Raw genomic sequence first — 23,189 nt, 5'->3', positions numbered from 1 at the left:
AAATCAAGGTTTAACCATTTCCACAATGAACTATGGAGGCCCTAAAGGGTCATAGTCATGCTTTTTTCACTCCGTTACTAAAACATTAGCTATTTTTGTTTGTTTTCTTGACGTTCTTCACTGCAAAGTGAATGCTTTATTCTCAATATCTTTAACACGACATCACATAGTTTTACTGAGATAACATTTGCCATGTTATGATTATGGCATAAATATCTGGAGATCTCAAGAAAAGAACATTTGTTGTCAAGACAATGCTATAAATAACTCAAGATCTCAAGAAAACACATTCGATTTGCCATTATACTGACGTAAATGTCACAGGATCTCAAGAATTTATAAAATTAACTTGTTTTCATTTAAAAAGAAGCAAATGCATGGCCCTTTAAGGCTACTGACTAATGTGTTTCACCAATTTTAACAGTGAAAGCGCTTTTATGGTTTACCGACATTTTTCTCTAATGTCGATAAAGCTAAAATAAGAGAATAACTGTCTCTGCCTCAGATTTCCTGTGATTCTTTTTTAATTAAAAAAAAAAATATATTGTTTATTTTAAAAATAAATATTTTATTTATTTGTTAAAAATTAGTATTTCTTTTTTTTATGTTTAAACTTGCTATAAAACAGTTAAGCAACTGTCCACACTCGACGCAATTTTTATTTCCTTTTTTTAATTTTTAAAAGTCTTTCGAGTGATCTGAAGCAAATTACGCCCATGCAATGACGTTTGCCCAATCACATCTCACGTGCTTCTGAGACCCCACCCACAGCGCCCAGCCATGGAGCTGCAGTAGTGGACAGTGAGTTTACTTTCTGTTGTGTTTTATGGGTTTTGGACCGAGAGTTTGACTTTATTTTAGTCCCATAAGTCAGATTTCCATATTTTAAACTCGCTAATAATGAGGGTCGCTCAGTTTCTCCGCGCTGCGAACTCGTTTTGAGTTGAGCTCGTCAGCTTCTTATTCAAATGATCCGTTCCACCTTAAGCGGTGCAGCTTGTTGAATAGGGAACTGCAGGAGCCGCAATGTATATACACTGTACCATTTAAGGTGGAACGGAAACTGAATTAAGATAGCTAGCTAGCACGCACTGCCGTGACGAAAGCAAGCTAAAGAAAGCTAATGAACGCTACCAAAAGCTAACTAAGGCCTTCTGTTTGACTATAAGGCTCAAATTACATCCCAGTTTGTTGTAGAAAGTGAATGTAATTGATAACCCTGGATTTATTACGCGGTGTAACGTGCCCACTCAGTTTTACGGGTGTCTAGGCTGCATTCATTCTGACTTCAAAGGAAAACTCCACCTAATTTTCTGATTTTCTGCACAATTCAGTGGTTGGGATGTAAACAGAGTGATTCTGAGTGGGTTTGGTGTGAAATGGTTCAGATGTCTTTACAGTGGTGGTGATAGGAACCAGGGGACTACAACACAAATATGGATATTTTATTTACCATACAGAACCACCAGAGAACCTACACGGGTCTTCTGAGTGTTTATATGGAATGATGATGATGATGGGGAAATTGCTGTAAATGTGAAAAAATAATATTATTTTGACTATTTTGTCTCACAGCATCCTTCACATGTCCCTTGGCCATAATCCGAATACATTGTAGACCAAAGCTCTTTTACAGAACTGTCGTGAAACTATAGCATCTCAGGCGTTGTGTTCATAACCAAGCATTTCACACTAGATACATAATTTTAATGAACGTAATGGACTTTTGATGGACATGAAATGTTTTCCTTGAATTTAGCACTTCTTATTCTTTTACAGGTCGCACTTCATCCATGTTTTCTGAGTGTAGGATCGTGTCTGGAAGCCTCCTCAGACTGAGCTGCCGTCTGTCTCCACTGAACCTCAGCTGTAGCGCTACCTTCAAAAGACCTTCCTGTCCTTGTTCCTCTTTGCATCATTCTGCTTCTAATACATTTGGCAACCGCCCTGTTCTTTTTCTTTCTCACCTCTCCTCCCTCCTTTCCTCTCCTCATCGCTCTCAGAAGGCATCTCGCTGGCTTTCTCAGGCTGCTGTTTCCATGGAGTTAAAGGCAGTTCTGGAAGTTCTCGAGCAGCTCGCGCCACTCTCGTTGGCCGAATCATGGGATAATGTCGGTCTGTTGGTGGAACCCAGCAAACCACATCCAGTCAAAGCAATCCTGCTCACTAACGACCTCACATCCGCTGTTATGGACGAGGCCGAAGCGATGCAGTGTGACCTCATCATTTCATACCACCCACCTCTGTTTCGGCCGTTCAAGCGGCTGGTTCAGAAGGACTGGAAGCAGCGACTGGCTGTCCGAGCCATAGAAGGTGGGATAGCGGTTTTCTCCCCACATACATCATGGGACAGTGCCAACGGTGGCCTGAACGATTGGCTGATTGGAGGATTAGGTTGGTTATTATTATTAAAACTGCCACAAATAATCACATACTTTTATTTTCATTTTCTTCATCTTCTTTCATTCAGTGTCTCTCCGTTCTGTCTTTAGGTGGTGGGCGGGTGTCGGTGTTAAGCCAAGCTCTCTGTAGCGCCCCCCAAAAGAATAGATTGGAGTTCACTGCCAGGGGTCAAGAGGAGCTCAACAATATCTTGAAGCTACTAAAGGAAACAGAAAACAGTGAAGCATTTCAGTACACTGTGCTTAGGTATGCGGTTACTCACATATGCACTAAACTCTGTGTGACTAGTGTCTTTAAAGGGCCCATATTATGTGGAACACAGTCATTTCAATAATGGTAGTAATTTAATTTTATGAACTAAGCGTTTGATGTAGTATGTAAACTTTAAACGTGTTTCAAAACATACCATTTCCTCCCCAGACCGTATATGGAAATTAGGCTCCAAAAACAGTCCATTTTTTATTCTTTGTTTTTGTGATGTCACAAAACTATTGCATTCACTTATATACCTATTCAGCAGTTTAGCTTTGCCATATGAAGATTGATTCAGCTCAGAATGCTTTTTGAATAAGGCACAATACTGGGCACCCAATAAGAACAGAACTCATTTACACATATTAGTTTTAAAGGGAAAATCTACTGATTTTTAAAAATTCCTGCATAATTAAAGGGTTGAGATGTAAACAGAGTTGTTCAGAGTAGTTTGGTGTGAAATGCTCCGTTCTAGAGAAACTTGAGTCAGAATCGTTCATAGTGGTGGTGATAGGAACCAGACTCCCACCTCTAAAATGCCCCTCACAGAAAGTTCCTACATGAAATGTTTATGAATTCACTGCCTGATGCCTCAGAGATTGTTCTACAGTAGTTTTGTGAAAATTTTGGCCCTTTTAGTTTTTTTAAAATAAACGAAAATTTCTTGGCGGAGAGGTACATGCAGGATGTCGTGAGGCAAAATAGTCCCTAAAGTAACTTGCCACTGTTTTACCATCAGAAATTTTGCATATAAACTCAGAAGACATGTGTAGGTTCTCTGGTGGTTTGTGGATTGTAAATGTCTATATTTGTTTTGTAGTCATGGTGACCCCTGGTTCCCATCACCACCACTGTAAAGGTGTCTGAACCATTTCACACCAAACCGCTCTGGCGTTGCTTACATTTTAGAGTACAGAAAATGTAAAAAATTGGTGGAATTCCCCTTAGACATAGAGACAAAACCAGCTGTTTAATGTTTAATCCATAAAGAGAGGTTGGAAAATTGTCACATAAAAATGTTTTTGGTACATAAAACCACAAAAATAATGGGAAATGATATACAAGAAAATGTATGTGTATGGTTTGGAATCACACAATATTTATACAAATTATGATATAAAGTAAACAGAATAGATTATATTAAATGCTTACTTTAAAGCAGTTTATTATGAATCAGTTAAAGGTTCATGCAGAATGTGCCTGTTTGAGCTGACCATTATACAGCAGGTCAGACACACTTCTAATGCTGCTTGCTTTTTGGACAAGGATAAGATTTTCCACATTCATTCATCTCTTCATTCGCTTGTTATTAGAAATGAGGAAGGGGGACAGCAAGTGATCCTGACCTGTCCTAGCTCAGCACTGACCCCTGTTGTTCAGACCGTGTTAGGGAACACCACAGCCAGCCAGTCCCTCAGCATCACGCAGGTTCAACAGGTAAACACAGTAAAGCTGTGAATTCATACCTAATATTCTATAGTTATTCTGTCATATGCTACCTGTCAGAGGTTTGGGGACTGGGAAATGTTTACAATTACCCACAAACATTTAGGCCCAATTCCATTTCTTCTTTTTACCCCTACCCCTTGTTTTCGAGCATCACCCTAACCCCTTAGAATAGAGTTACAAGGGTAGTGGTCAAAATCTTCCTCTAAGAAATGGGACCCTCAAATAAAAAGAGCATCACTTCATTAACAACTACTAGTGCTGCTCTGTAGACGACCCTGCCCGTCTGCAGTGACAGCAGAGGAGGGTAAAGTTCAACTCTTCACTGCTGGGCTTTAGTTACATTTAGGGATCATACGCCTTCAAAGAGGGGGGCAATTATTTATTATCACCCACCCCTAATTCTTCAGTGATACGAAGCTGAAGTCAGACATTCGCCAGATTCTTGTTAGAATTTTCCCGTTCCACCTTAAATGGTGCAGCAGTTACATTTTAGTGCTTCAGGCATCAGAACTGCTGGATTAAGGTGGAATGGGAAAAGGTGGAATGGGAAAGTTAACTAGCTAGCTACTGAAACATTAGCATACTATTAATGATTTTTAATGCTTGTTATGAATAAATTGACCAAAATACACTGAAACCACATAAAACTAAGATAAAACAGTGGTTATCGTAATTTTTTTACAGAGAAAATTCTCACATTTGTGGGTTTCTTTGGTCTCTTGTGCTCCGTCTCGCTGGTTTTTCTATTTTTCTCATAACTCTCTATTTGGAAGGTCATGTAGCCCCAACACTTCCCCACCTCTCCATCTGTCCATCTGAACAAGAATTGGGACACCCCACCCATAGATGTGAACATGCAAAGCAGAAGACTAAGGGCTCAGTGGTAGGGACGAGGGGTGAAATGGGACTGGGCCGTAGTCCATTACATTACATTACATTACATTACATTTAGCAGACGCTTTTATCCAAAGCGACTTACAAATAATGTGGTAGTCCACAGCTAAGTTGCAGTTAGAAGGGAAATTTTGACCGAAATAAAAAAGTTAACCGTTATTACATCAGTTGTAAACATGCCTACTGTCTAATAACGACACAAATTTCCTGGTTTAAACACAAGGAAAATCCGCTTCTGGCATCAAGTTGGGAGGAACTTTTGAAAAGCTACAACTGCTTTGGTGACTCTGGATTCCATTTACTGCTCAATAAAGATAGAATCTCTGTTTTCTCTACGATTTTATCAACTAATCCTGCCTGCTAGCCAAGCCACGGAGCAATAGGTTAATAAACACAGCCTAGCTAGTAGACAGAATTAGTTGACAGCCCAGAGATTACTGATTTTTGTGTAATGCATGCTGGGTATTGTAGTGAGAGAACACCACTAAATGAAAACTTGAAAGAGGTATAAAATGATGAATTCTGTCAAACGTATGAGGCTACAGTACAGAATAACACATTACCCCACAAATAACATATTGAACTCAGCTACAGGCTGGAGTCCCCTTTTAATAGTAAAGTAATGAAACTGTATACTGTAAATATTAATACTTAATAATACTACAAATATTTTGGATTTAACTTTCAGATACAGATTTATATGATTTAAAGTGTCTTTCTTGGTATGAAGAGCAGGTTTGGCTTAACTTTGGCTTTGGTTTTTTAACTGAGGTGGGGCTCTTGCTCGTTCAGTTTTTCATTTTTTAGAGGGGATAATGGCAAAATCTAAACTTATTTCAATGTAATATGTTCAGTTTTGTCAATATGATAAAGAAGCCATGCTCCTTTATATTAAAACATTTAATCTGGTCCCCAAATTTAACAGTGTAGTTTTCTAGTGAGCTTCACATATTAATTCTAACATAAAGAAAATAAAATTTTGGTTTTATTTAGCATCAAGGTCATCACATTTAGCTTAACAGTTCATTAAATACATTACTAATGAGAAGTAGAACTGTATCGACAAGCAGATATGATATGTTCATTATAAAAATCGAATGAAATCTGAACAGTTAATTCATTATTCATTATTTCTGTTTTTCTAATGCTGATATTTCAGTTAATATTTATTGTCTTTATATTTATTGCAACATGTACAATGTAATGGAAAGCTTTGTCTCAGTGAGACTTACTGTATTTTCATTTTGTTTATATCTGTAGCCCCCCATGCTGGGCTGTGGTCAAGGGCGACATATTGTTCTGGACGAGCCTGTGTCCGTGGCTGTGGCAGTCCAGAGAATGAAGACGCACCTTGGCCTGCCTCACCTTAGACTGGCCCTGGGAGAGCAGAGATCTTTAGGTAAGTGGGGTGGGGTTGTTTAAGAAGCTTATGAGAGGAAATAAAGGTACACTACAATTCTGGAGAATGATTGTTGATATTTGAACACAAAAGCAACACAAATACACCCCTCCCTTTAGTGCTCCTTCAGAAGCTCTGCCCCTAAATCCTTGGATGCGCATTGCCAAAGCGAACACCACTGGGTTATTAATTGTTTCCCTCCTGTCAAGCAGAAATTGAGCAACCTCCTCAACCTCTATGAAGCTGTAGTCAACTCCTCATTCATCAACTTGTTCAGATTTTCCCATTCCATTAAATTGTGCAGCAATTACATTCAGGCGTCTCCGGTGCAGGATAGAACACCTGCACAATTTAAGGTGGAATGGGAAAATGCAAATAGGAAGCTAACTTCAGCCTCGTCAACTTAGAGGACTATTCTTCGGGGGACTGTTTGGAAGGTCTCTTTCAAACACTGCCCTCTACCGTCTTGCATGCAAAGTGCTGTGTGGGTAGTCACTGTCTTTGTCTCCTGGGGAGGGCAAAACAAAACATGGGGAGGACCAGCGTCTTCATAGGGCGGGATTAACGTGCACGCACGGTTAGGCCGGCTTTGAAAACAAAAAACAGAAGCTCAGATTAAACACGCAGAGGGGCGTGACTTCATTCTGTGCTCAGGACACTGTTACTCCACTATCTATTTACATAGAAAATGTAAGCTGTTTGCTGCTACATTAATGTCTAAAATGTTGTGTGTAGAACCTTTAAGATATGGAAATGACAAGAAGGAAGATTAAATTAAAAGAAGGTGGAATAAATTACTGTATTTTATACTTCTGATTGCTTTGTAAAATTCTGGACTTGATTGATGTAATATATTGTCTGTCAGTCACTCTCACGATATTGGCCTTTATTAAACCTGACATCACAGAAGGCTGCAGTATGCAAATGAGCCCTTTAACCTATCACAATGCTGTGAGCATCCTGACCAATCACAATTCTAGACTACTTTCTGTGGGTTGTTTGATCAGTCAGGGTGTTTCTGTTACCCAACAAAAGGAAATTATTTTGATCAAAATAATGAAGGTCAGTCCTGAGCTGGGCGACGTGGCCAACAGTGTTATCATGATAAACAAAATTCACATAGTTCGATATCGATACCTATCGCGATACATGTTAAATAATTTCTTTCAAGTTTGAAGGCTGATTTTTGCTCCTGGGTGGTCAGTTGCTGTTTTAAACTATCCTTTATGGTCGGAACACAACAAACACTCACCAAACAGTGGAACATTTCATAGATCTGTCCTGGGACAGTGGGAGAAAGTGTTTCACTGTATTTACCAGCTGGAAAAACACAGCCGCAGTTTTTGTAATAATCTTTTTTTTCCTTAAATTTTGACTATTTCAGCTGTCTGGTGACGAGCGCTCGGCTAACCTGTTACAAACGCTAAACAAGTGGCCAACAACAGTGCTAAACTGTTTAGTTTGTCAACGTCAACGAACAGCAAACCTGGCTCAGTAGGTGATGGATCACACTGCTTTACTGCCGTCAGTCCTACCACATCCATGTCAGAGCATATCACAGTATTCAGACACCAGCAGACAACTAGATTTCTCTATTTTATCGTAGTTTTTGAAAGGTGAACCACAATATATCAACACCAGACAAACTGAGTCCTTCTTTTAGGTACGTTTAAACTGAAAGCGGTGCTTTTGTGTCCTGTTTGATCTGCAGTAACATCAGTTCGCCTTGTTGTGCGAGTAACAAGAAAAGATAGTGTTCTCCCACTCTCCAATGCCTCACAGCTTCCTCAGTTTCCTTTCGCTTCATTCTTTCACTTCCGTTGCTCGGGAATGCACTAAGACTAAAATATGACGAGTTGGTGCTGTAACACAGCGCTGCAGACGTGATCACGTAACGCTGCTAAAGCTTGTTAGGATGTACAGAAAGAGGCGAGGTCACTGCAGGACAGTACAGTTACGCCACTGATCTTGTCACTCACGGGAGAACAGATTGCCGGTCGCTTCACTCAAACAGGGAGTGTATAACTACACGTTTTAGCCGTTGCTAAAGTTGACCACCCCCGCCATCCCCCCAGGCTTTAATCATGTTGAAAAACACGGAAGTCCACCTTCTCCTGGCAACAGCAGGAGATACTATCACAATACTTATTGTTATCGTTTTATCGCCCAGCCCTATCCTGAACACTTGAACGTTTCTTTAAACACACTGCTTTTGCAATGCATTTTTAATTTATCTCAATCATAATGTATAGCAGTATAAGTGCAATAATACCAGCTTCTCTTTATTTTGGATCCCTACTTATGGACGACTGTCTGTTTCTGAAGACGCTGTTGTGAAGACTGCGGCCGTCTGTGCTGGTTCAGGAGCTTCCGTCCTGCAGGGAGTGAAAGCGGATCTCTACGTTACAGGTAACCTTATAAAACACACACCAAACACCAAATGCTTTTCCAGAAACCTCAATTCGTCCCTTCAAAGCTCCTTATAACTTCAGTGTAGGGGAGTGACGCTTCAACAGTACATTTTGAAACACCTAACAGTGTTTAAATACTACACACTTAAAAATTATGGGTCGTCAGTTCTGTATAGATCCATGAACGCTTAAAGAACCCTTTGCATGTTTAAAGGGTTATTTTCATTGTAAACAGGTTCTTCAAATTGAGGGAGAATGTGCTGGAGATTGGTTCTTCATTATAGAACATTTTTGATAAGGCTTCTACATAGCACCAGAAAGGGTTCTGTTATTGTTATGATGTTAAGCTAGTTACATTAGAAGATGGTTTATAGAACCATCTATGGCACTTTATAGAACCATCTGTGGCACTATACATCAGTCAGAAGAACCCTTTCACAATGCATGTGAAAGCTGTTCCAGGGACGACACTTTAGTCCCACCCTATGAAGATGCCGGTCCTCCCCATGTTTTGTTTAGCCCTAGAACCATCTATGGCACTTTATAGAATCATCTGGGGCACTATACATCAGTCAGAAGAACCCTTTCACAATCCATGTGAAAGCTGTTCCAGGGACGACACTTTAGTCCCACCCTATGAAGATGCCGGTCCTCCCCATGTTTTGTTTAGCCCTAGAACCATCTATGGCACTTTATAGAATCATCTGGGGCACTATACATCAGTCAGAAGAACCCTTTCACAATGCATGTGAAAGCTGTTCCAGAGACGACACTTTGATGAACATGAAGTTGAGCTTTATGCTAACCAATGCTAAGTACTTAGTTAGCTGACAAGTAATTTTAAATTAAAGCAAACTTTTGGCTCAGATGAGTTTCTTAGACATTTATTGATGTTGTTTAGAATGAAAACTACAAAAGGTAAAAAAAAAAAATAATAATAATTTACATCACATAATTTAAATGTGTCAGTTTTTTAAACGCTGGTCTGGTTGCCCACTCAGGTGAGATGTCCCATCATGAGGTCCTGGACGCAGTTGCCAAGGGAACGAGTGTGGTCCTGAGTGACCATAGCAACAGCGAGAGGGGGTTTCTGAGTGTGTTTAAGGAGCGGCTGGCTTCCCGTCTACCGGACTCTGTTACCATAGCGATCTCAAAAAGAGACAGAGACCCCCTGGAGGTGGTGTGACCTCACTGACCCTCAGGGCACATTATCCCGACCTTTCTCAGTGAGGGTCCTCTGTTGTTATTGTCTGTTTAAAAATTTTGGATCATTTAATATACTATAATAACAAGATATACATATTTAAAAGGAGTCAAAAATGGATTTGTATTTCAAACATTTTGGGAGCAATAAGTTAGTAAGGGATAAAAAATATTAATACACTGTGTTGTGAGATTTGATCGGCATCATGTACAAGCACACTAGTTTTATATTATAAAAAAGTGATTCCAAACTTTTAAACAGTACAATGATCCAACATATGCCACCTTTACGCACAGAAACTCATTCAAAACTAATAAAATTGCTATGCAGTTGACTTGTTGTCAATTATGAAACTATATGAAAGATCTTTTTCTTAAAAAAATTAGAAATAGTTTAACATGGATGGTATGGAGTATAGAGGAGAGTGTTATTTTGTGGGAGGGATGGGATGCTTTCGAAGGTACTCTGACAGGACGGTGGGGTAGTCGCTCATCACTCCTGTGGCGCCGACTGAAAAGGCGGCTTCCATGTCTTTCTCCTCGTTACACACAAACAGCTGTACCTGAGAAAGAAAAGAGCAAGAGAGAAAGAAAAGGATAAGCCTTTCTGACAAAACAGGGATAAAAGAGGCATTGTAGAATCGAAAAGACTAAAGCGGCAGAGGCGAAATAAATCCTGATCGGATTTTCTTCGCGATTGGATTACAGAGCTGTGGCTGAAATGTGTCAGTGTCTGTATGTTTTTTATGTTGCACAGACATAATCCAGATTACAGAGGAAAGCGGTGCGGAAAACATACCTGCATTCCACGCTTCACCAAGTGGTTAAATAGAGACTTTCTCATGGTCAGTCTAGAACAAAGAATCGAGAACACTTAAGGCCACCTACATAGTAACTACATAGGTAACACAAGTATTGTGTAACAACATAAAGGGCCTTAACTAAAGTGTAATGTTACAGTATTCATGTCAGTTAACATAAGCCTAAATTAACGTTTATTTAAGAAAGTGTCAATTGTCATAAAGATCTATTACCAAAACCCTCTAAACTCGAAAAAACTGACCTCAAAATAGATGCGGATTTTTATGAATGTACTTACTTTTCCATAAGAAAGATCACAAATCTTTTCTTCAGTAAGGTTTCTTCTGGAATATAGGTTCTGTAAGAGCACACACAATTGACGTTAACCTACCACAGCAAAACAAAATGAGTTGCTAGTGTATGTATTTATTTCACACTTTGACACTATGACACCCTGTTATCTATAAACATGGACAAACGGACATTCAAACTGGACAGGCTGGGGCTGAACACTTCACTGCGCAACTGGCCGTTGGACTTCCTGACTGGGAGATCACAGGTAGTACGGGCTGGCAACAACACATCCCGCACCATCACACTGAACATGGGGACCCCAAGGATGTGTACTGAGCCCCCTCCTGTTTGATTATGCTTAAAGGGGCAGTGTAGCCTAAAACTAGCATTAAATATTATGTAATATTCTGTGGTGCAGCATTGTATCATCCCCCCCCAATTTTAGTCAGATCCAATTCCAGGACTCCCCGCATTACATGCCACCACCAGCACTATGAGGGCGAAGGCACTTCGTGTCTGACCGACTCATACCAGCGCAACACACACTAACACACCACCACCACGTCAGTGTTACTGCAGAGCTGAGAATGATCCACCACCCAAATAGTACGTGCTCTGTGAGGGTCCATGGGGGTGCTGACCACTGAAGAACAGGGTAAAAGGGGCTAATAAGGTATGCAGAGAAACAGATGGACTACAGTCTGTAACTGTAGAACTATAAAGTGCACCTATACAGTGGAGCTGATAAAATGGACAACGAGCATGGAAACAAGGAGGTGGCCATGATGTTCTGCCTGATCGTTGTATATATTCAACACTTTTCAGCCTAAAGGTTTTTAGACAGGGAAGCCACTGACCTGTTGATTATGCTGGGCAGGTAGAACTGTAGCAGACTCTCTCCCAGAGGCACGAAGGGCAGAAGGCCGGTGTAGAACAGCACCAAGAGGAGGAGGCCTCGTCTCATGGTGAAGCTGTAGGGCATGGCAGGGCACTGCGCAAGAGATTAAGCTGCAGTTATACATAAAGGCGTATTTCACTGCTTCATTTTACAACAGAAACTGGCTAACGACATCCAGACAGGGGGCAGCTGGGCGGGGGCAGCTGGGCAGGTCCACCTGCGGCAGTAAGGGTTAAGTGCCTTGTCAAGGCCAGAAAGGTTGACTAATCAAATCTAGCATCCAGGTGCTATCAACCCTCCAGTAGGGGCGGGCGATATGGCAAAAAACATTGTATGACAATAAATTTAGACACGATATGCATCATGATATTTTGTTTTTTATGTGTTGGAACAGAGGACATAGAATCTGTAGTGGCACATAAACTATGAAAATAATAGTAAACTTACAGCTACAATGATTTTTATTTGACGTTTCACAAGCAGCTCTGCACAAAATCGAATTAAACAGGCCTACTTATGCAGACCTTGTAATGAACGCAGTTAGTCTGTGTTCTCAATGTACTGACGAAATCCATGATATGCTCAGAAATGCATATTGTGGAGAACAGTTTCTTGTAAAACGTCTCTCAGTGTTCGACTTTTTACGAGGCTAAAGTTGCTTCTCATTCGCCACCTTCTTGTTCGAATTTTCCTGTTTCACCTTAAATGGTGTCTGAGGCGCCTGAATGTAACTGCTGCACCATTTAAGGTGGAATGGGAAAATTCTAGTGAGACTTAAGCTTCATGAATTTTTAGTGTATGTCAGTTTCTCATTTGTTTAAACATATCAGGAAACCAGCTGGAGTGACTATAAACACAAATCAGTCCATTTGTCTCTAAATTATCAATGTTTGTCTTAAATCTCTCTCTTTGCCTTTTCCTAGCTACTAGCTGGGCGAGACTGTCATCTGTGTTGCTATGGTGACCAGCAGTCTGTGCTGATCTTCAGGGTTAAAGGGTGAATCAGCAATTCTACATTAACTCCAGTGTTTAAGACCATTTACTGTTAAACTGTGTAGAACGATCAGCAGAGCTTTATTTTACTGTAAAGGAGGATTATTTTATTATTACCTACTAATCTAATTCAGCTGTGGAGCTGCAAGAGGGCAGTAAAAGAGCTACATGCAGCTCTGGAGCCACATGTTGCCGACCCCTGCTCCTGGATATAAGGCCCAGTTTCCCAAAGGCACTGAGAGCTCAAGGCTAGTCTGTGAGTGCAGATTGCGACTTGAGGAAAGATTGCAAAAACAACTGATCTGCTTAAAAAGGAAATTTCAAAATTTCCTCAGTGAACGAGAGGTAAACATGATGACCTTGTAGGTTTATGCTATCTTGCCATACCTGTTTCCTGCACTTTCTCATGATGTCGGAGTCTTCAGTGGCCCAGACGGTGATGCTCTCTCTGTTGTGCTTCTTCACTAGAGAGGAGACCTGTCGTATGTAGCAAAGCAAGTAGAGTTATCATCAATTCCAGCTGATTACAGTGGTAAGATAAGGTAATCAGCAGGCATAACACGCTAATACCTTTTCTATGAGCGTGTCATTGTTTTCCTTGACCTCGATGTTGATGGGCATTTGAGGGAACTTCATGAAGACGTCCTCCAGCGGAGCAAATTTCCGGTCCTGGCCTGTGCTGTAGTGCCCTGATGGAGATGATAGGGGATTTTCACTCGCTCTCATCGCCATCCATTAGTTCAGGGTTCTCAAACTACCAGCAGCTAAAATACTTACTAAAATTAGCAAGCAAGCAAGCAAAGCAAGCATTACTGCTACTGAGAGCTGATTGGTTAGCATTACTGCTACTGAGAGTTGATTGGTTAGCATTACTGCTACTGAGAGTTGATTGGTTAGCATTACTGCTACTGAGTGCTGATTGGTTGGCATTACTGCTACTGAGAGCTGATTTGGTTAGCATTACTGCTACTGAGCGCTGATTGGTTGGAATTACTGCTACTGAGCGCTGATTGGTTGGAATTACTGCTACTGAGAGCTGATTGGTTGGCATTACTGCTACTGAGGGCTGATTGGTTGGCATTACTGCTACTGAGAGCTGATTGGTTGGCATTACTGCTACTGAGAGCTGACTGGTTAGCATTACTGCTACTGAGAGTTGATTAGTTAGCATTACTGCCACTGAGAGCTGATTGGTTGGCATTACTGCTACTGAGCGCTGATTGGTTGGCATTACTGCTACTGAGCGCTGATTGGTTGGCGTTACTGCTACTAAGAGCTGATTGGTTGGCATTACTGCTACTGAGCGCTGATTGGTTGGTGTTACTGCTACTAAGAGCTGATTGGTTAGCATTACTGCTACTGAGTGCTGATTGGTTGGCATTACTTCTACTGAGAGCTGATTGGTTGAAATTACTGCTACTGAGTGCTGATTGGTTGGCATTACTGCTACTGAGTACTGATCGGTTAGCATTACTGCTATTGAGAGCTGATTAGTTAGCATTACTGCTACTTAGAACCGATTGGTTGGCATTACTGCTACTGAGCGCTGATTGGTCAGCATTACTGCTACTGAGCGCTGTTTGGTTGGCATTACTGCTACTGAGACTCTCTGCTACTGTGTTGATTGGTTGGCATTACTAGTAATTACTAATCTACAGAGGCAGATTTAACCAACTATGGCCTAAATTAGAATAAAAGCTGTGGCCAAATTAAAGCTCAGTGTGACCCTTCATGCAGTATCAGGTTTGCATATGAATGGTTCCTCTTTAACATCATAATCATGAGTCTGAGCTGAGTTTATACATCTTATGTTGGGGAACCAGACACAGTGTGTGTGTGTCACTAATGAAAATGTAATGTAATGTAAATGTTCAGCTACTAAAAAGGGAAATAAAAGACTTGTAAGTATACTTAGGTACAAATTCTAAATATGTGATGCTGCTGGTGGTTTGAGACCCCTGCATTAGTTTGCAAGGTCTGAGTGGTCTAAACTTACCGACATAGAATGTGACCTCCAGCTTTTCTTTATAGGGCGGCAACTCCTGCCATAGAAATGCATTTGGACATTAACATCATTGGGGCCAGTTAAGATTTATTGATGTGCGAACTGTGTTAGGACAGATCGGAATTCTCATGATGCACACCTGTAATTTCAGGGACGAGATTTCAATATTGTATCCAGTTTGTCTCCCAAGGTTCTTGTCATGGGACACGACCACACAGCCATCCTGGGTTAGATGACAGTCCAGTTCCAGCATGTCAGTTCCTGCTTCCAATGCACTGAGGGAGGAAGAGAGGAGGACTTTAGTGTGACTAATTTTTAGTTAATTTAAAATCATACATGTCTGTACTGGTTGCCAGTATTGATGTTAGTATTAGTAGTGGTGGTTGTAAAATACATGTGGTCCTAGGGGGTCTGGGACCTGCTAATTGACCTCTCAGACCCCCCTGAATGTCCTTAAAATTCTAGAGGGTCCCTTAAATAAACCTAAGCTCCTTGTTAGGTCTTTGGTATTATTAACTAGAGCTGCAGTGCTGGTCTGCCTCAAGGTGACGATGCAGCAAACTGGTTCACCCAATAGACTAGCGACTATAACCGGGATCAGTGTTGCCAGATTGGGCAGCTTCTGACCATATTGAGCGTATTTTAGTTTGGATTTGATGGGAGAAAATTGCTTTGATTGGTGGATTCAATTTGGGCTGGTTTGTCATTATTTTAGTAGGTTTTCAAAAAGTATATCGAATTAATAAACTGCATCACCTAAAAATGCAGCTTAAATCCAAATAGGCCTAACTTCTCCACACAATCAATCAGTCATCAAAACTTTGATTGACTTCTTCAGGTGTTTTTTTTTAGATGTTTATCATGCATTTTGGCAGGTTTTAAACACTTTTTTGTGTTTTGGCTGGAAACTATAGAATCAATCTGGCAACCCTGTCCGACTGTTTGGAGTGTAGAGTGACTGTTCCTCATTTCCCACTCTGAAGACAGAAGAGGAGGCGAGGAAGAACTCAGTTAATGTGAGGAAGTGCGTGGAACCACGCTAGAACAGAGACTTCACAGAAGAACATTTCTAAAACATTAGATTGCCATTGAAGTAGCACTAGCACTGCTATGGTGAGTAAAGGGGGTATATCACACAGTAGCAGTTGTAGTAATAATAGTGTTAATAATTCCACTGTTAATCTTTATTACCCGAATTACTGAGTCGTCATCTGTTTATCACAACAGTTCCCTGATAGCAAGAGATTAATGGACCACTGTTGGCCCCCTGAGGGCGAAGCTGACGGTAAACTTACTCAGCATTTTCTGGGCGGCCCAGCACTGGTTAAGCAGAGTATTAGACAAAATTCCACTTATCGTCGCTCATTTTCCACTCAGAGTCCAATTTTACCTAATTTTCCCTCCTTCCTTTCTTTAGTCATACTTTGTAAGTTAGTAAATGATTTTAATTTAGCTCAGTATCAGCAACAACTTTTTTAATAAATTATTTTATATCAGGTCTTGTAATTTTTTGGTTCTCTCAGTTGTTTGTAAGTTTATTTTCTAAAATCAAAGTCTCTGTGCATTTAAAATCTGTTTGTTGAGATCAAATACTAGCTAGTACAGAGCCCTGCTGGTGACGTCCTGTGGAGATAAAAATAATGCTTATTAAATGCATGGGAACAAGATCCTAATGCGTGGCCATGACTTAGCAAGGTACGAGGCCACGCGTTATTTTTATTTCTACAGGATGTCACCAGCGGGGCTCTGTAAGTTAGAGCTTGTATGCAGGACAGTAATCTGGGTGGTCTGAAGGTGGAACAGTCAGTAGGATGCTGACGGTATCAAGCCAGTGGACCGATACATGCTCGCTATCTGGGTTACAGTACGTTTGGACATATGACATCCCACCGAGAGAATCAGAAGTGCGGAAGGGAAATTTTATCAGTCTCCTTTATCTGCTGGCAGACTGTGGTCAAGACACGTTCACGACACATCTCTTTCGCTGTTCCCACTCTCAGACCTGGGAACGGATTGTTCAGAGGACTGCTTGGTCTGCATTTGTGGCTGGAGTCACAGTACAGCCACTTCTCCTTCTCCATTTTATTGATAATTCTAATCTCTTTTAGGGGCACTGAACCTTTTAAGGAGAACCTTGGGTCAAATATGCTTTCATCAAACACTTTCTACAGGGCTTTCTCAGCCTCCACAGCATGACTCAAACATGTCTCATCAACAACTGCAGTATCCAGCACTGCAGAGACTCCATCCCTGCCAAGCAAGTCATCTGAAAATCTGACTTTCTATTTCAGAAGCCAAATTGCCCAAGGTGTGTATGAATGTATACACTATGTTCCCAAAAGTATTCAGTCACCCATCCTAATCATTGAGTTCAGGTGTTACAATCACTTCCATGGCCACAGGTGTACAGAACCAAGCCCGTAGGCCTGCAGACTGCTTCTACCAACATTAGTGAAAGAATGGGTCGCTCTCAGGAGCTCCAAGTCCAGTCGTGAAATTTCCTCACTACTAAATATTCCACAGTCAACTCTCAGTGGGATTATAACAAAGTGGAAGCGATTTGGAACGACAGCAACTCAGCCACGAAGTGGTCAGCCATGTAAAATGACAGAGTGGGGTCAGCGGATGCTGAGGCTCATAGTGTGCAGAGGTCGCCAACTTTCTGCAGAGTCAATCGCTACAGACCTCCAAACTTCATGTGGCCTTCAGATTAGCTCAAGAACAGCATAGAGAGCTGTGAAAAGAACTCTTAATGCTTCAGCACCAAGAGATTTTGGACAATTTCATGCTCCCAACTTTGTGGGAACAGTTTAGGGACGGCCCCTTCCTGTTCCAAAGCAAGGTCCATAAAGACATGGATGAGCAAGTTTGGTGTGGAAGAGCTTGACTGGCCTGCACAGAGTCCTGACCTCAGCCCAATAGAACACCTTTGGGATGAATTAGAGTGGAGACTGCGAGCCAGGCCTTCTCGTCCAACATCAGTGTTTGACCTCACAAATGCACTTCTGGAAGAATGGTATAAAATTCCCATAAACACACTCCTAACCTTTGTGGAAAGCCTTCCCAGAAGAGTTGAAGTTGTTATACCTACATCATATTAAACCCTATGGATTAAGAATGGGATGTCACTCAAGTTCATTTGCGTGTGAAGCCAGATAACCGAATACTTTTTGCAGTATAGCATATGTCTGTGTATCTGCCCTGTGATGGACTGCCTTTCAATGAGCGCTGGGATAGGCTCTGGTTCTCCCCGGCAACCCAGAAGGTTAAGTGGCTCAGATAATAGTCAGTCCTGCAGCCAAAAGAGATGCACTCCCTACTCGGCTCTTCAATCTGAGTCATCACAGTAAAGGGGAAGTAACAGTTTGTGTGTAATTTTAGACTCTGATGTAAGTTTTAAACCACACATGGTGATTAAAATAGCTTTCTTCTATCTAAGAAATATGGCCAAAGTACGTCTATTTTTAACTCAACAGGATGTTGAGAAATTCATTCATTTAGAGTAGACTAGACATTACTCCTGTTCTGCTTTTAAATAAAGCTCTTAATGGTTTAAAGAAGGTGCTTCTTACATCATAGTCTGTGTTTACATGCAAAGATTTCTGTCAATCTGATCCGATTACAGATTAAGACGAAGGTGTTTATTCTCATTCTATTCAACAATCTGATGGAAATCCTCTGTTTACATGCTCACTACAAGTAATCCGATCCAAACTTACGCGCATGTGTGGAGAACCACTTAGTACAGACGTTACAATGATAACCAGCATCACGTGAGGTTCAGTCAGAGTGAGATGAGCAGCAGTGAGCAGTGCTTGTTTTTAACTGCTTTAAAATGACATCAGACTCAGGAAAACGTCCTTCACATGTCCTTATTAAAGAAGGCAGAGAGGAAGATGTCGTGCTCTGAGACACATAAGATGGACGTCCGTCCCACCCCCGTCTTTTAAAGATCAGAGCATAAACTTCGTCTGCAGACCTGTTTCTGCTCCGCTGTATAAACTCTCACTATGATGCGACGCACATGCAGAATGGAGTTAAACTTTCCGATAGGGAATGTAATCGGATACAGGCGTTTACACAGATATTATTGTTCTATTTAACAGATTATTTACAGGATCAACTAGATAGAAATTATATTCCGAATGGCTTCAATCAGACTAAACTATTCCAATGAAGCTGCTTACAGCTCTCAGTGAGATTATTAATGGATTAAGGGGTGTGTGGAGTTAATACAATTTAGAGAATATCATTTCAATGGATTATGTACAGTTATGTTCCCTGACTACAGGTACTGAGATGTACCCTTGAAGGCCCCATCCCAGTGGGAGGGGTACTGCCCCAGTGACAGTCTAGTACCTTTGTTTCTGAGAGTATTTGTGGTGCCAATATATTAGAAACACAATTTATTGTATTCACAGGATAAAAAACGATTATCGTGTGTATTGTAATACCCTTTCACAGTCAGGAATGTAACTAAACTTGATGGAACTGAATGAGGAGAGATGGAGATACTCACTGTGTAAAAGCCTCAATAGTGTTTTCTATCTTCTCTCCGGCACCTGAAGACCAAAAGATCATCAGACACTTGAGCAGAGCACAGCAAATAAACATACGTGGCCAAACGGTGGACTACACTACACTACATGTTTTTTGTAAAACATGGTAACAAGGTAAAAACAATGTAAATCTAAGGTACAACCTTGGTTTTCGGGTCAAATTTTGTGCCTTAAAGAAGTTTTTCTTAAGGAAAAAGTCCATTGTTGTAGTTTTTCATAGCCTCATGCTTTAAAACTCTACAATAAAACAAGGTTAGAGACGAGGTGTGGTGTGTGGAGTCAATACAACCTGAAAATGAATTGCAGGGGATTATAATATAATTATGTTTCCTGACTAAAGGTACTTAGGTGTAGCCTTTATGGTCTCACCCCAGTGACTAGAGGGGCACTGCCCTGGTGTTTAGTTAAGTAACTTTTTCCTGAGAGTGTGATAGTGGATAAAAGCAGTACAGAAAATTGTTCCATATTACAGTGTAAAAAGCAATTATTAAAAAAAAAGAAAGAGTGGATGCTTACCTCCTCTGTGGGAAATGTGTCTGCATTGAAATGCTAACTGTTTCTTCTTGTGGAGAATCTGAGGGTAAAGCAGTAGAAAAAGAGAACATAGGATGTAAAGTCCAAAAGCCAAGAGGTACGGCACAGCGTCCATAGCGTCCATTCAGACGAATCAGAGCTCGGATGTCAGGTAGTCGTATCTTCTCTATTGACCTGCCTTTCTTATATAGTGTAGCTAAAGCATGTGAGGGGGCATGTGAATGGTTGTGTGTGTGTGGGTGTGTTTGTGTGTGTGTGTGTGTGTGTGTGTGGTCAGGTATGACACAGCGTAAAACATACAGCTGGATGAAAAACCTGAAAAAGTCACACTGCTATTCAGTCATATCCAGACATTCCCTATCTGCATTACGTAACACTGGAAACTGAAACCGAGTCGTGCTCCGGCTCTGTTAACTGGTGGGAACCATTTTTCTGAGCTACTGTACATCTCATGACTTATCCCAGTTTTTCTCAGCTCTGCTCTGTGTTCTTTCCTTAGAAAATCACATGAACAGTGGACCGCAAACCAACCCAGACTTACCACCGGAACACAACATGGCAGAACATGATATCCTCTTTATAAGAAAGCCTGGCCTGCGAGGCTCTGGGTGCCAAGGTGAAGTACGGCTTATCTCAACTGAGACCACATAGCTACTCCCATTTCCTTCCGTGGAGGAGTTGCACAATGAAGAAACTGCTGATACTTCTTTAAAAGGACTGTCTGTCACCCTTTGACCTTAAATGCATCAGTTTGTTTAGTCAGTAGATTAGTGAGTGTTAGTGAGATGGGTGAGTACAGTGAGAACCTTGCTGTGAATCCCATAGGAAATACATTCATTTGTGTCCATTATAAAGGACTTTTTTGACATCTAAAAATCTAATAGTGTCTAAAATGACACTATTGCAGCTCATTCCATATTATTATGACTAAATAATTTGCAAGAAATGGACAGAAATACAGATATATTTGCAGATTGAAGTATATCCAGCCCTTGTTTCTGCACTAATTGTCCATTTTATGAGCTCCACATACTGTATAGCTGCACTTTGTTGTTCTAGAGTTACAGACTGTAGTCCATCTGTTTCTCTGATACTTTGTTACCCTGTTCTTCAGTGGTCAGGACCCTCATGGACCCTCATAGAGCAGGTACTATTTGGGTGGTGGGTCATTCTCAGCACTGCAGTAACACTGATGTGGTGGTGGTATGTTAGTGTGTGTTGTACTGGTCAGACATGGGTAGAACATGCCAACTCCACACAGAGAGGACCCTGGTCGCCCGGCCATGGAATCGAACCCAGGCCCTGCTTGCTGTGAGGCAACAGCGCTACCCACTACGCCACCATGCTGCCCTAATTATTAGTAAAATAATAAAAAAAAACATCTGAATAAAAATATTGTATTGATTGGAATGATTTTCTAACAGAAATCTTCCAATATTATATATACTGACTACATGTAAGACGGTTTCACTTGGCAACATCATTTTCATCTTCAGTTAAATCTGTTGGAACACAGTAACTTATTAAAACATGATATTATGAAACTTGCACATTCAGTGCCATCATCACTTTGACTAATATTTTTCAGTTTCACATTCACATTGAACTTCACACGTCATCGACCTCCACTCAGCTCAAATGACCAAACTTATCAATGACCTGCTGCCCCAGTTATTCATATATTTATGAATAATTTATTAGGTAAATTTATTTATTATTAATTTATATATATATATATATATATATATATATATATATATATATATATATATATATATATATTTCTTTTGGAAGAATTGTATTATCAGTTCTTTTGGTTTCTGTTTTGTTTTGAACAACGTTTTACATTAAGAAGCCAAATTACGCTTTATTTACAATTTAGTGACCCCTTTGATTAAATATTGGACATTGAATAATCCCACACCGTGCTTATATGAATTTCATAGCCCAGCCAGACAGATTACACATGGATTGATATAGAACAAACACTATGCAAAGATATCCAGATAGCAGACCTACCATTCATCACCCAAACACTGAAAAAAACAGGCCTGCTTTAAAAATCCAATAATCGCAACAACTCTCACAGCTTGATGGAAATTTCAGAAAATCACAATCTCTCCTCTCTCATTGAATATTAACTCCCCCATCTGGAATATCCCTGACCTCCTTATATATAAAAAACACTGCACTGTACTTCCTGGATTGATAAAGGCGTTACACACGTTAAACATATCTTCCACAACAATACCCTGGTATCATTCTCATATCTCAAACAGAACCACGGCATTGGCAGCAATCAGTTCCTCAAATTCCACCAGTGAAAGTCCTTACTGTGATCCATATTTAAAGTGACTGAAAATCTACTCCTCGCAATTTCAGATCCTTTGAATATATCCTCTCCAAACAAACTCTTGTGAAAAATATACGAACTCATTTCTAAATCAGACGCAAAAATAACCTTGCCGACTGGCAAAAAAATAAGATTGCCAAATGGAAAGATCTATCCATCACTCCCAGTGCCGATTTCTGGCTACAGATATGCAGAAATAATAGAAATCTGATCTCATGTTCTAATCTACAGCTCATACAATACAAAATCACCCACTGAATACATTACACTGGACAAAAGATGCTTAAAATGGGATTTACCAGTGCTGAAATCTGCTCTTATTGCACACTGAATGCCACAGATAATTATACCCATGCCATGTGGTACTGTACATCTATAAAATAAAATTGTGTGTGTTATTTATAAGAATTAGAGTAAGCAATTCTTCTGCAAAGCAGTGTAATAGTACAGTGTAGGTCATTAACCCCTGCCAACCGGCAGGTCCAAAGTTTTGCTACACACTTCTATAACCTAAGAAGAGCTCAGCCAGTTTGCACTATTGTCCCTGTAGTTACTGAATAATAAGCTTTAGAGTGTAATAAGCCTGAGATTTTAAGGGGTTAAACTGTAGACTATAATCAGCAACATACACTATATGGACAGAAGTATTGGGACACACCTCTTAATCATTGAATTCAGGTGTTTCATTCAGTCTCATTGCCATAGGTGTATGAAATCAAGCACCTTGCCATGCAGCCTCAC

General features: G+C 40.5%; 2 protein-coding genes across 2 annotated transcripts; one reads left to right on the top strand and one right to left on the bottom strand.

Annotated features, from left to right (window-relative positions):
- The first annotated feature begins 731 nt into the window (after positions 1-731).
- Positions 732-10,365, top strand: nif3l1 (NIF3 NGG1 interacting factor 3-like 1 (S. cerevisiae)). The gene is made up of 7 exons (XM_017695126.2): positions 732-801; positions 1,780-2,394; positions 2,493-2,649; positions 3,969-4,092; positions 6,259-6,397; positions 8,723-8,806; positions 9,810-10,365. The coding sequence occupies exons 2-7, from the start codon at positions 1,794-1,796 to the stop codon at positions 9,992-9,994; spliced, it is 1,290 nt and encodes a 429-aa protein (XP_017550615.1). The 5' UTR covers positions 732-801; positions 1,780-1,793; the 3' UTR covers positions 9,995-10,365.
- gdpd3b (glycerophosphodiester phosphodiesterase domain containing 3b) lies at positions 10,333-20,604 on the bottom strand. Its single transcript, XM_017695127.2, has 10 exons — positions 20,078-20,604; positions 19,522-19,564; positions 15,142-15,277; positions 14,994-15,039; positions 13,568-13,686; positions 13,385-13,474; positions 11,964-12,097; positions 11,111-11,170; positions 10,811-10,862; positions 10,333-10,574 (listed from the first exon to the last, which is right to left on the bottom strand). Exons 1-10 carry the CDS (start codon positions 20,217-20,219, stop codon positions 10,440-10,442), a joined length of 957 nt encoding a protein of 318 aa, XP_017550616.1. The 5' UTR covers positions 20,220-20,604; the 3' UTR covers positions 10,333-10,439.
- Between the last annotated feature and the right edge of the window lie 2,585 nt (positions 20,605-23,189).

Source organism: Pygocentrus nattereri, chromosome 13, assembly GCF_015220715.1.
Source record: "Pygocentrus nattereri isolate fPygNat1 chromosome 13, fPygNat1.pri, whole genome shotgun sequence".
NCBI lineage: Eukaryota > Metazoa > Chordata > Actinopteri > Characiformes > Serrasalmidae > Pygocentrus > Pygocentrus nattereri.
This window is presented reverse-complemented; position numbering and strand designations above follow the sequence as displayed.

Bases quoted from the DNA above. Each gene is read 5' to 3' on its own strand.
- gdpd3b (XM_017695127.2), bottom strand. From the start codon at position 20,219: ATGGACGCTATGGACGCTGTGCCGTACCTCTTGGCTTTTGGACTTTAC. The intron at 11,171-11,963 runs GTCAGTGGCTTC...GTGCTCTTACAG, and splicing joins CTGCCCAGCATAATCAACAG to AACCTATATTCCAGAAGAAA. The intron at 10,863-11,110 runs GTAAGTACATTC...TCTTTGTTCTAG, and splicing joins GTGATCTTTCTTATGGAAAA to ACTGACCATGAGAAAGTCTC.
- nif3l1 (XM_017695126.2), top strand. From the start codon at position 1,794: ATGTTTTCTGAGTGTAGGATCGTGTCTGGAAGCCTCCTCAGACTGAGC. The intron at 2,650-3,968 runs GTATGCGGTTAC...GCTTGTTATTAG, and splicing joins TTTCAGTACACTGTGCTTAG to AAATGAGGAAGGGGGACAGC. The intron at 4,093-6,258 runs GTAAACACAGTA...TTATATCTGTAG, and splicing joins GCATCACGCAGGTTCAACAG to CCCCCCATGCTGGGCTGTGG.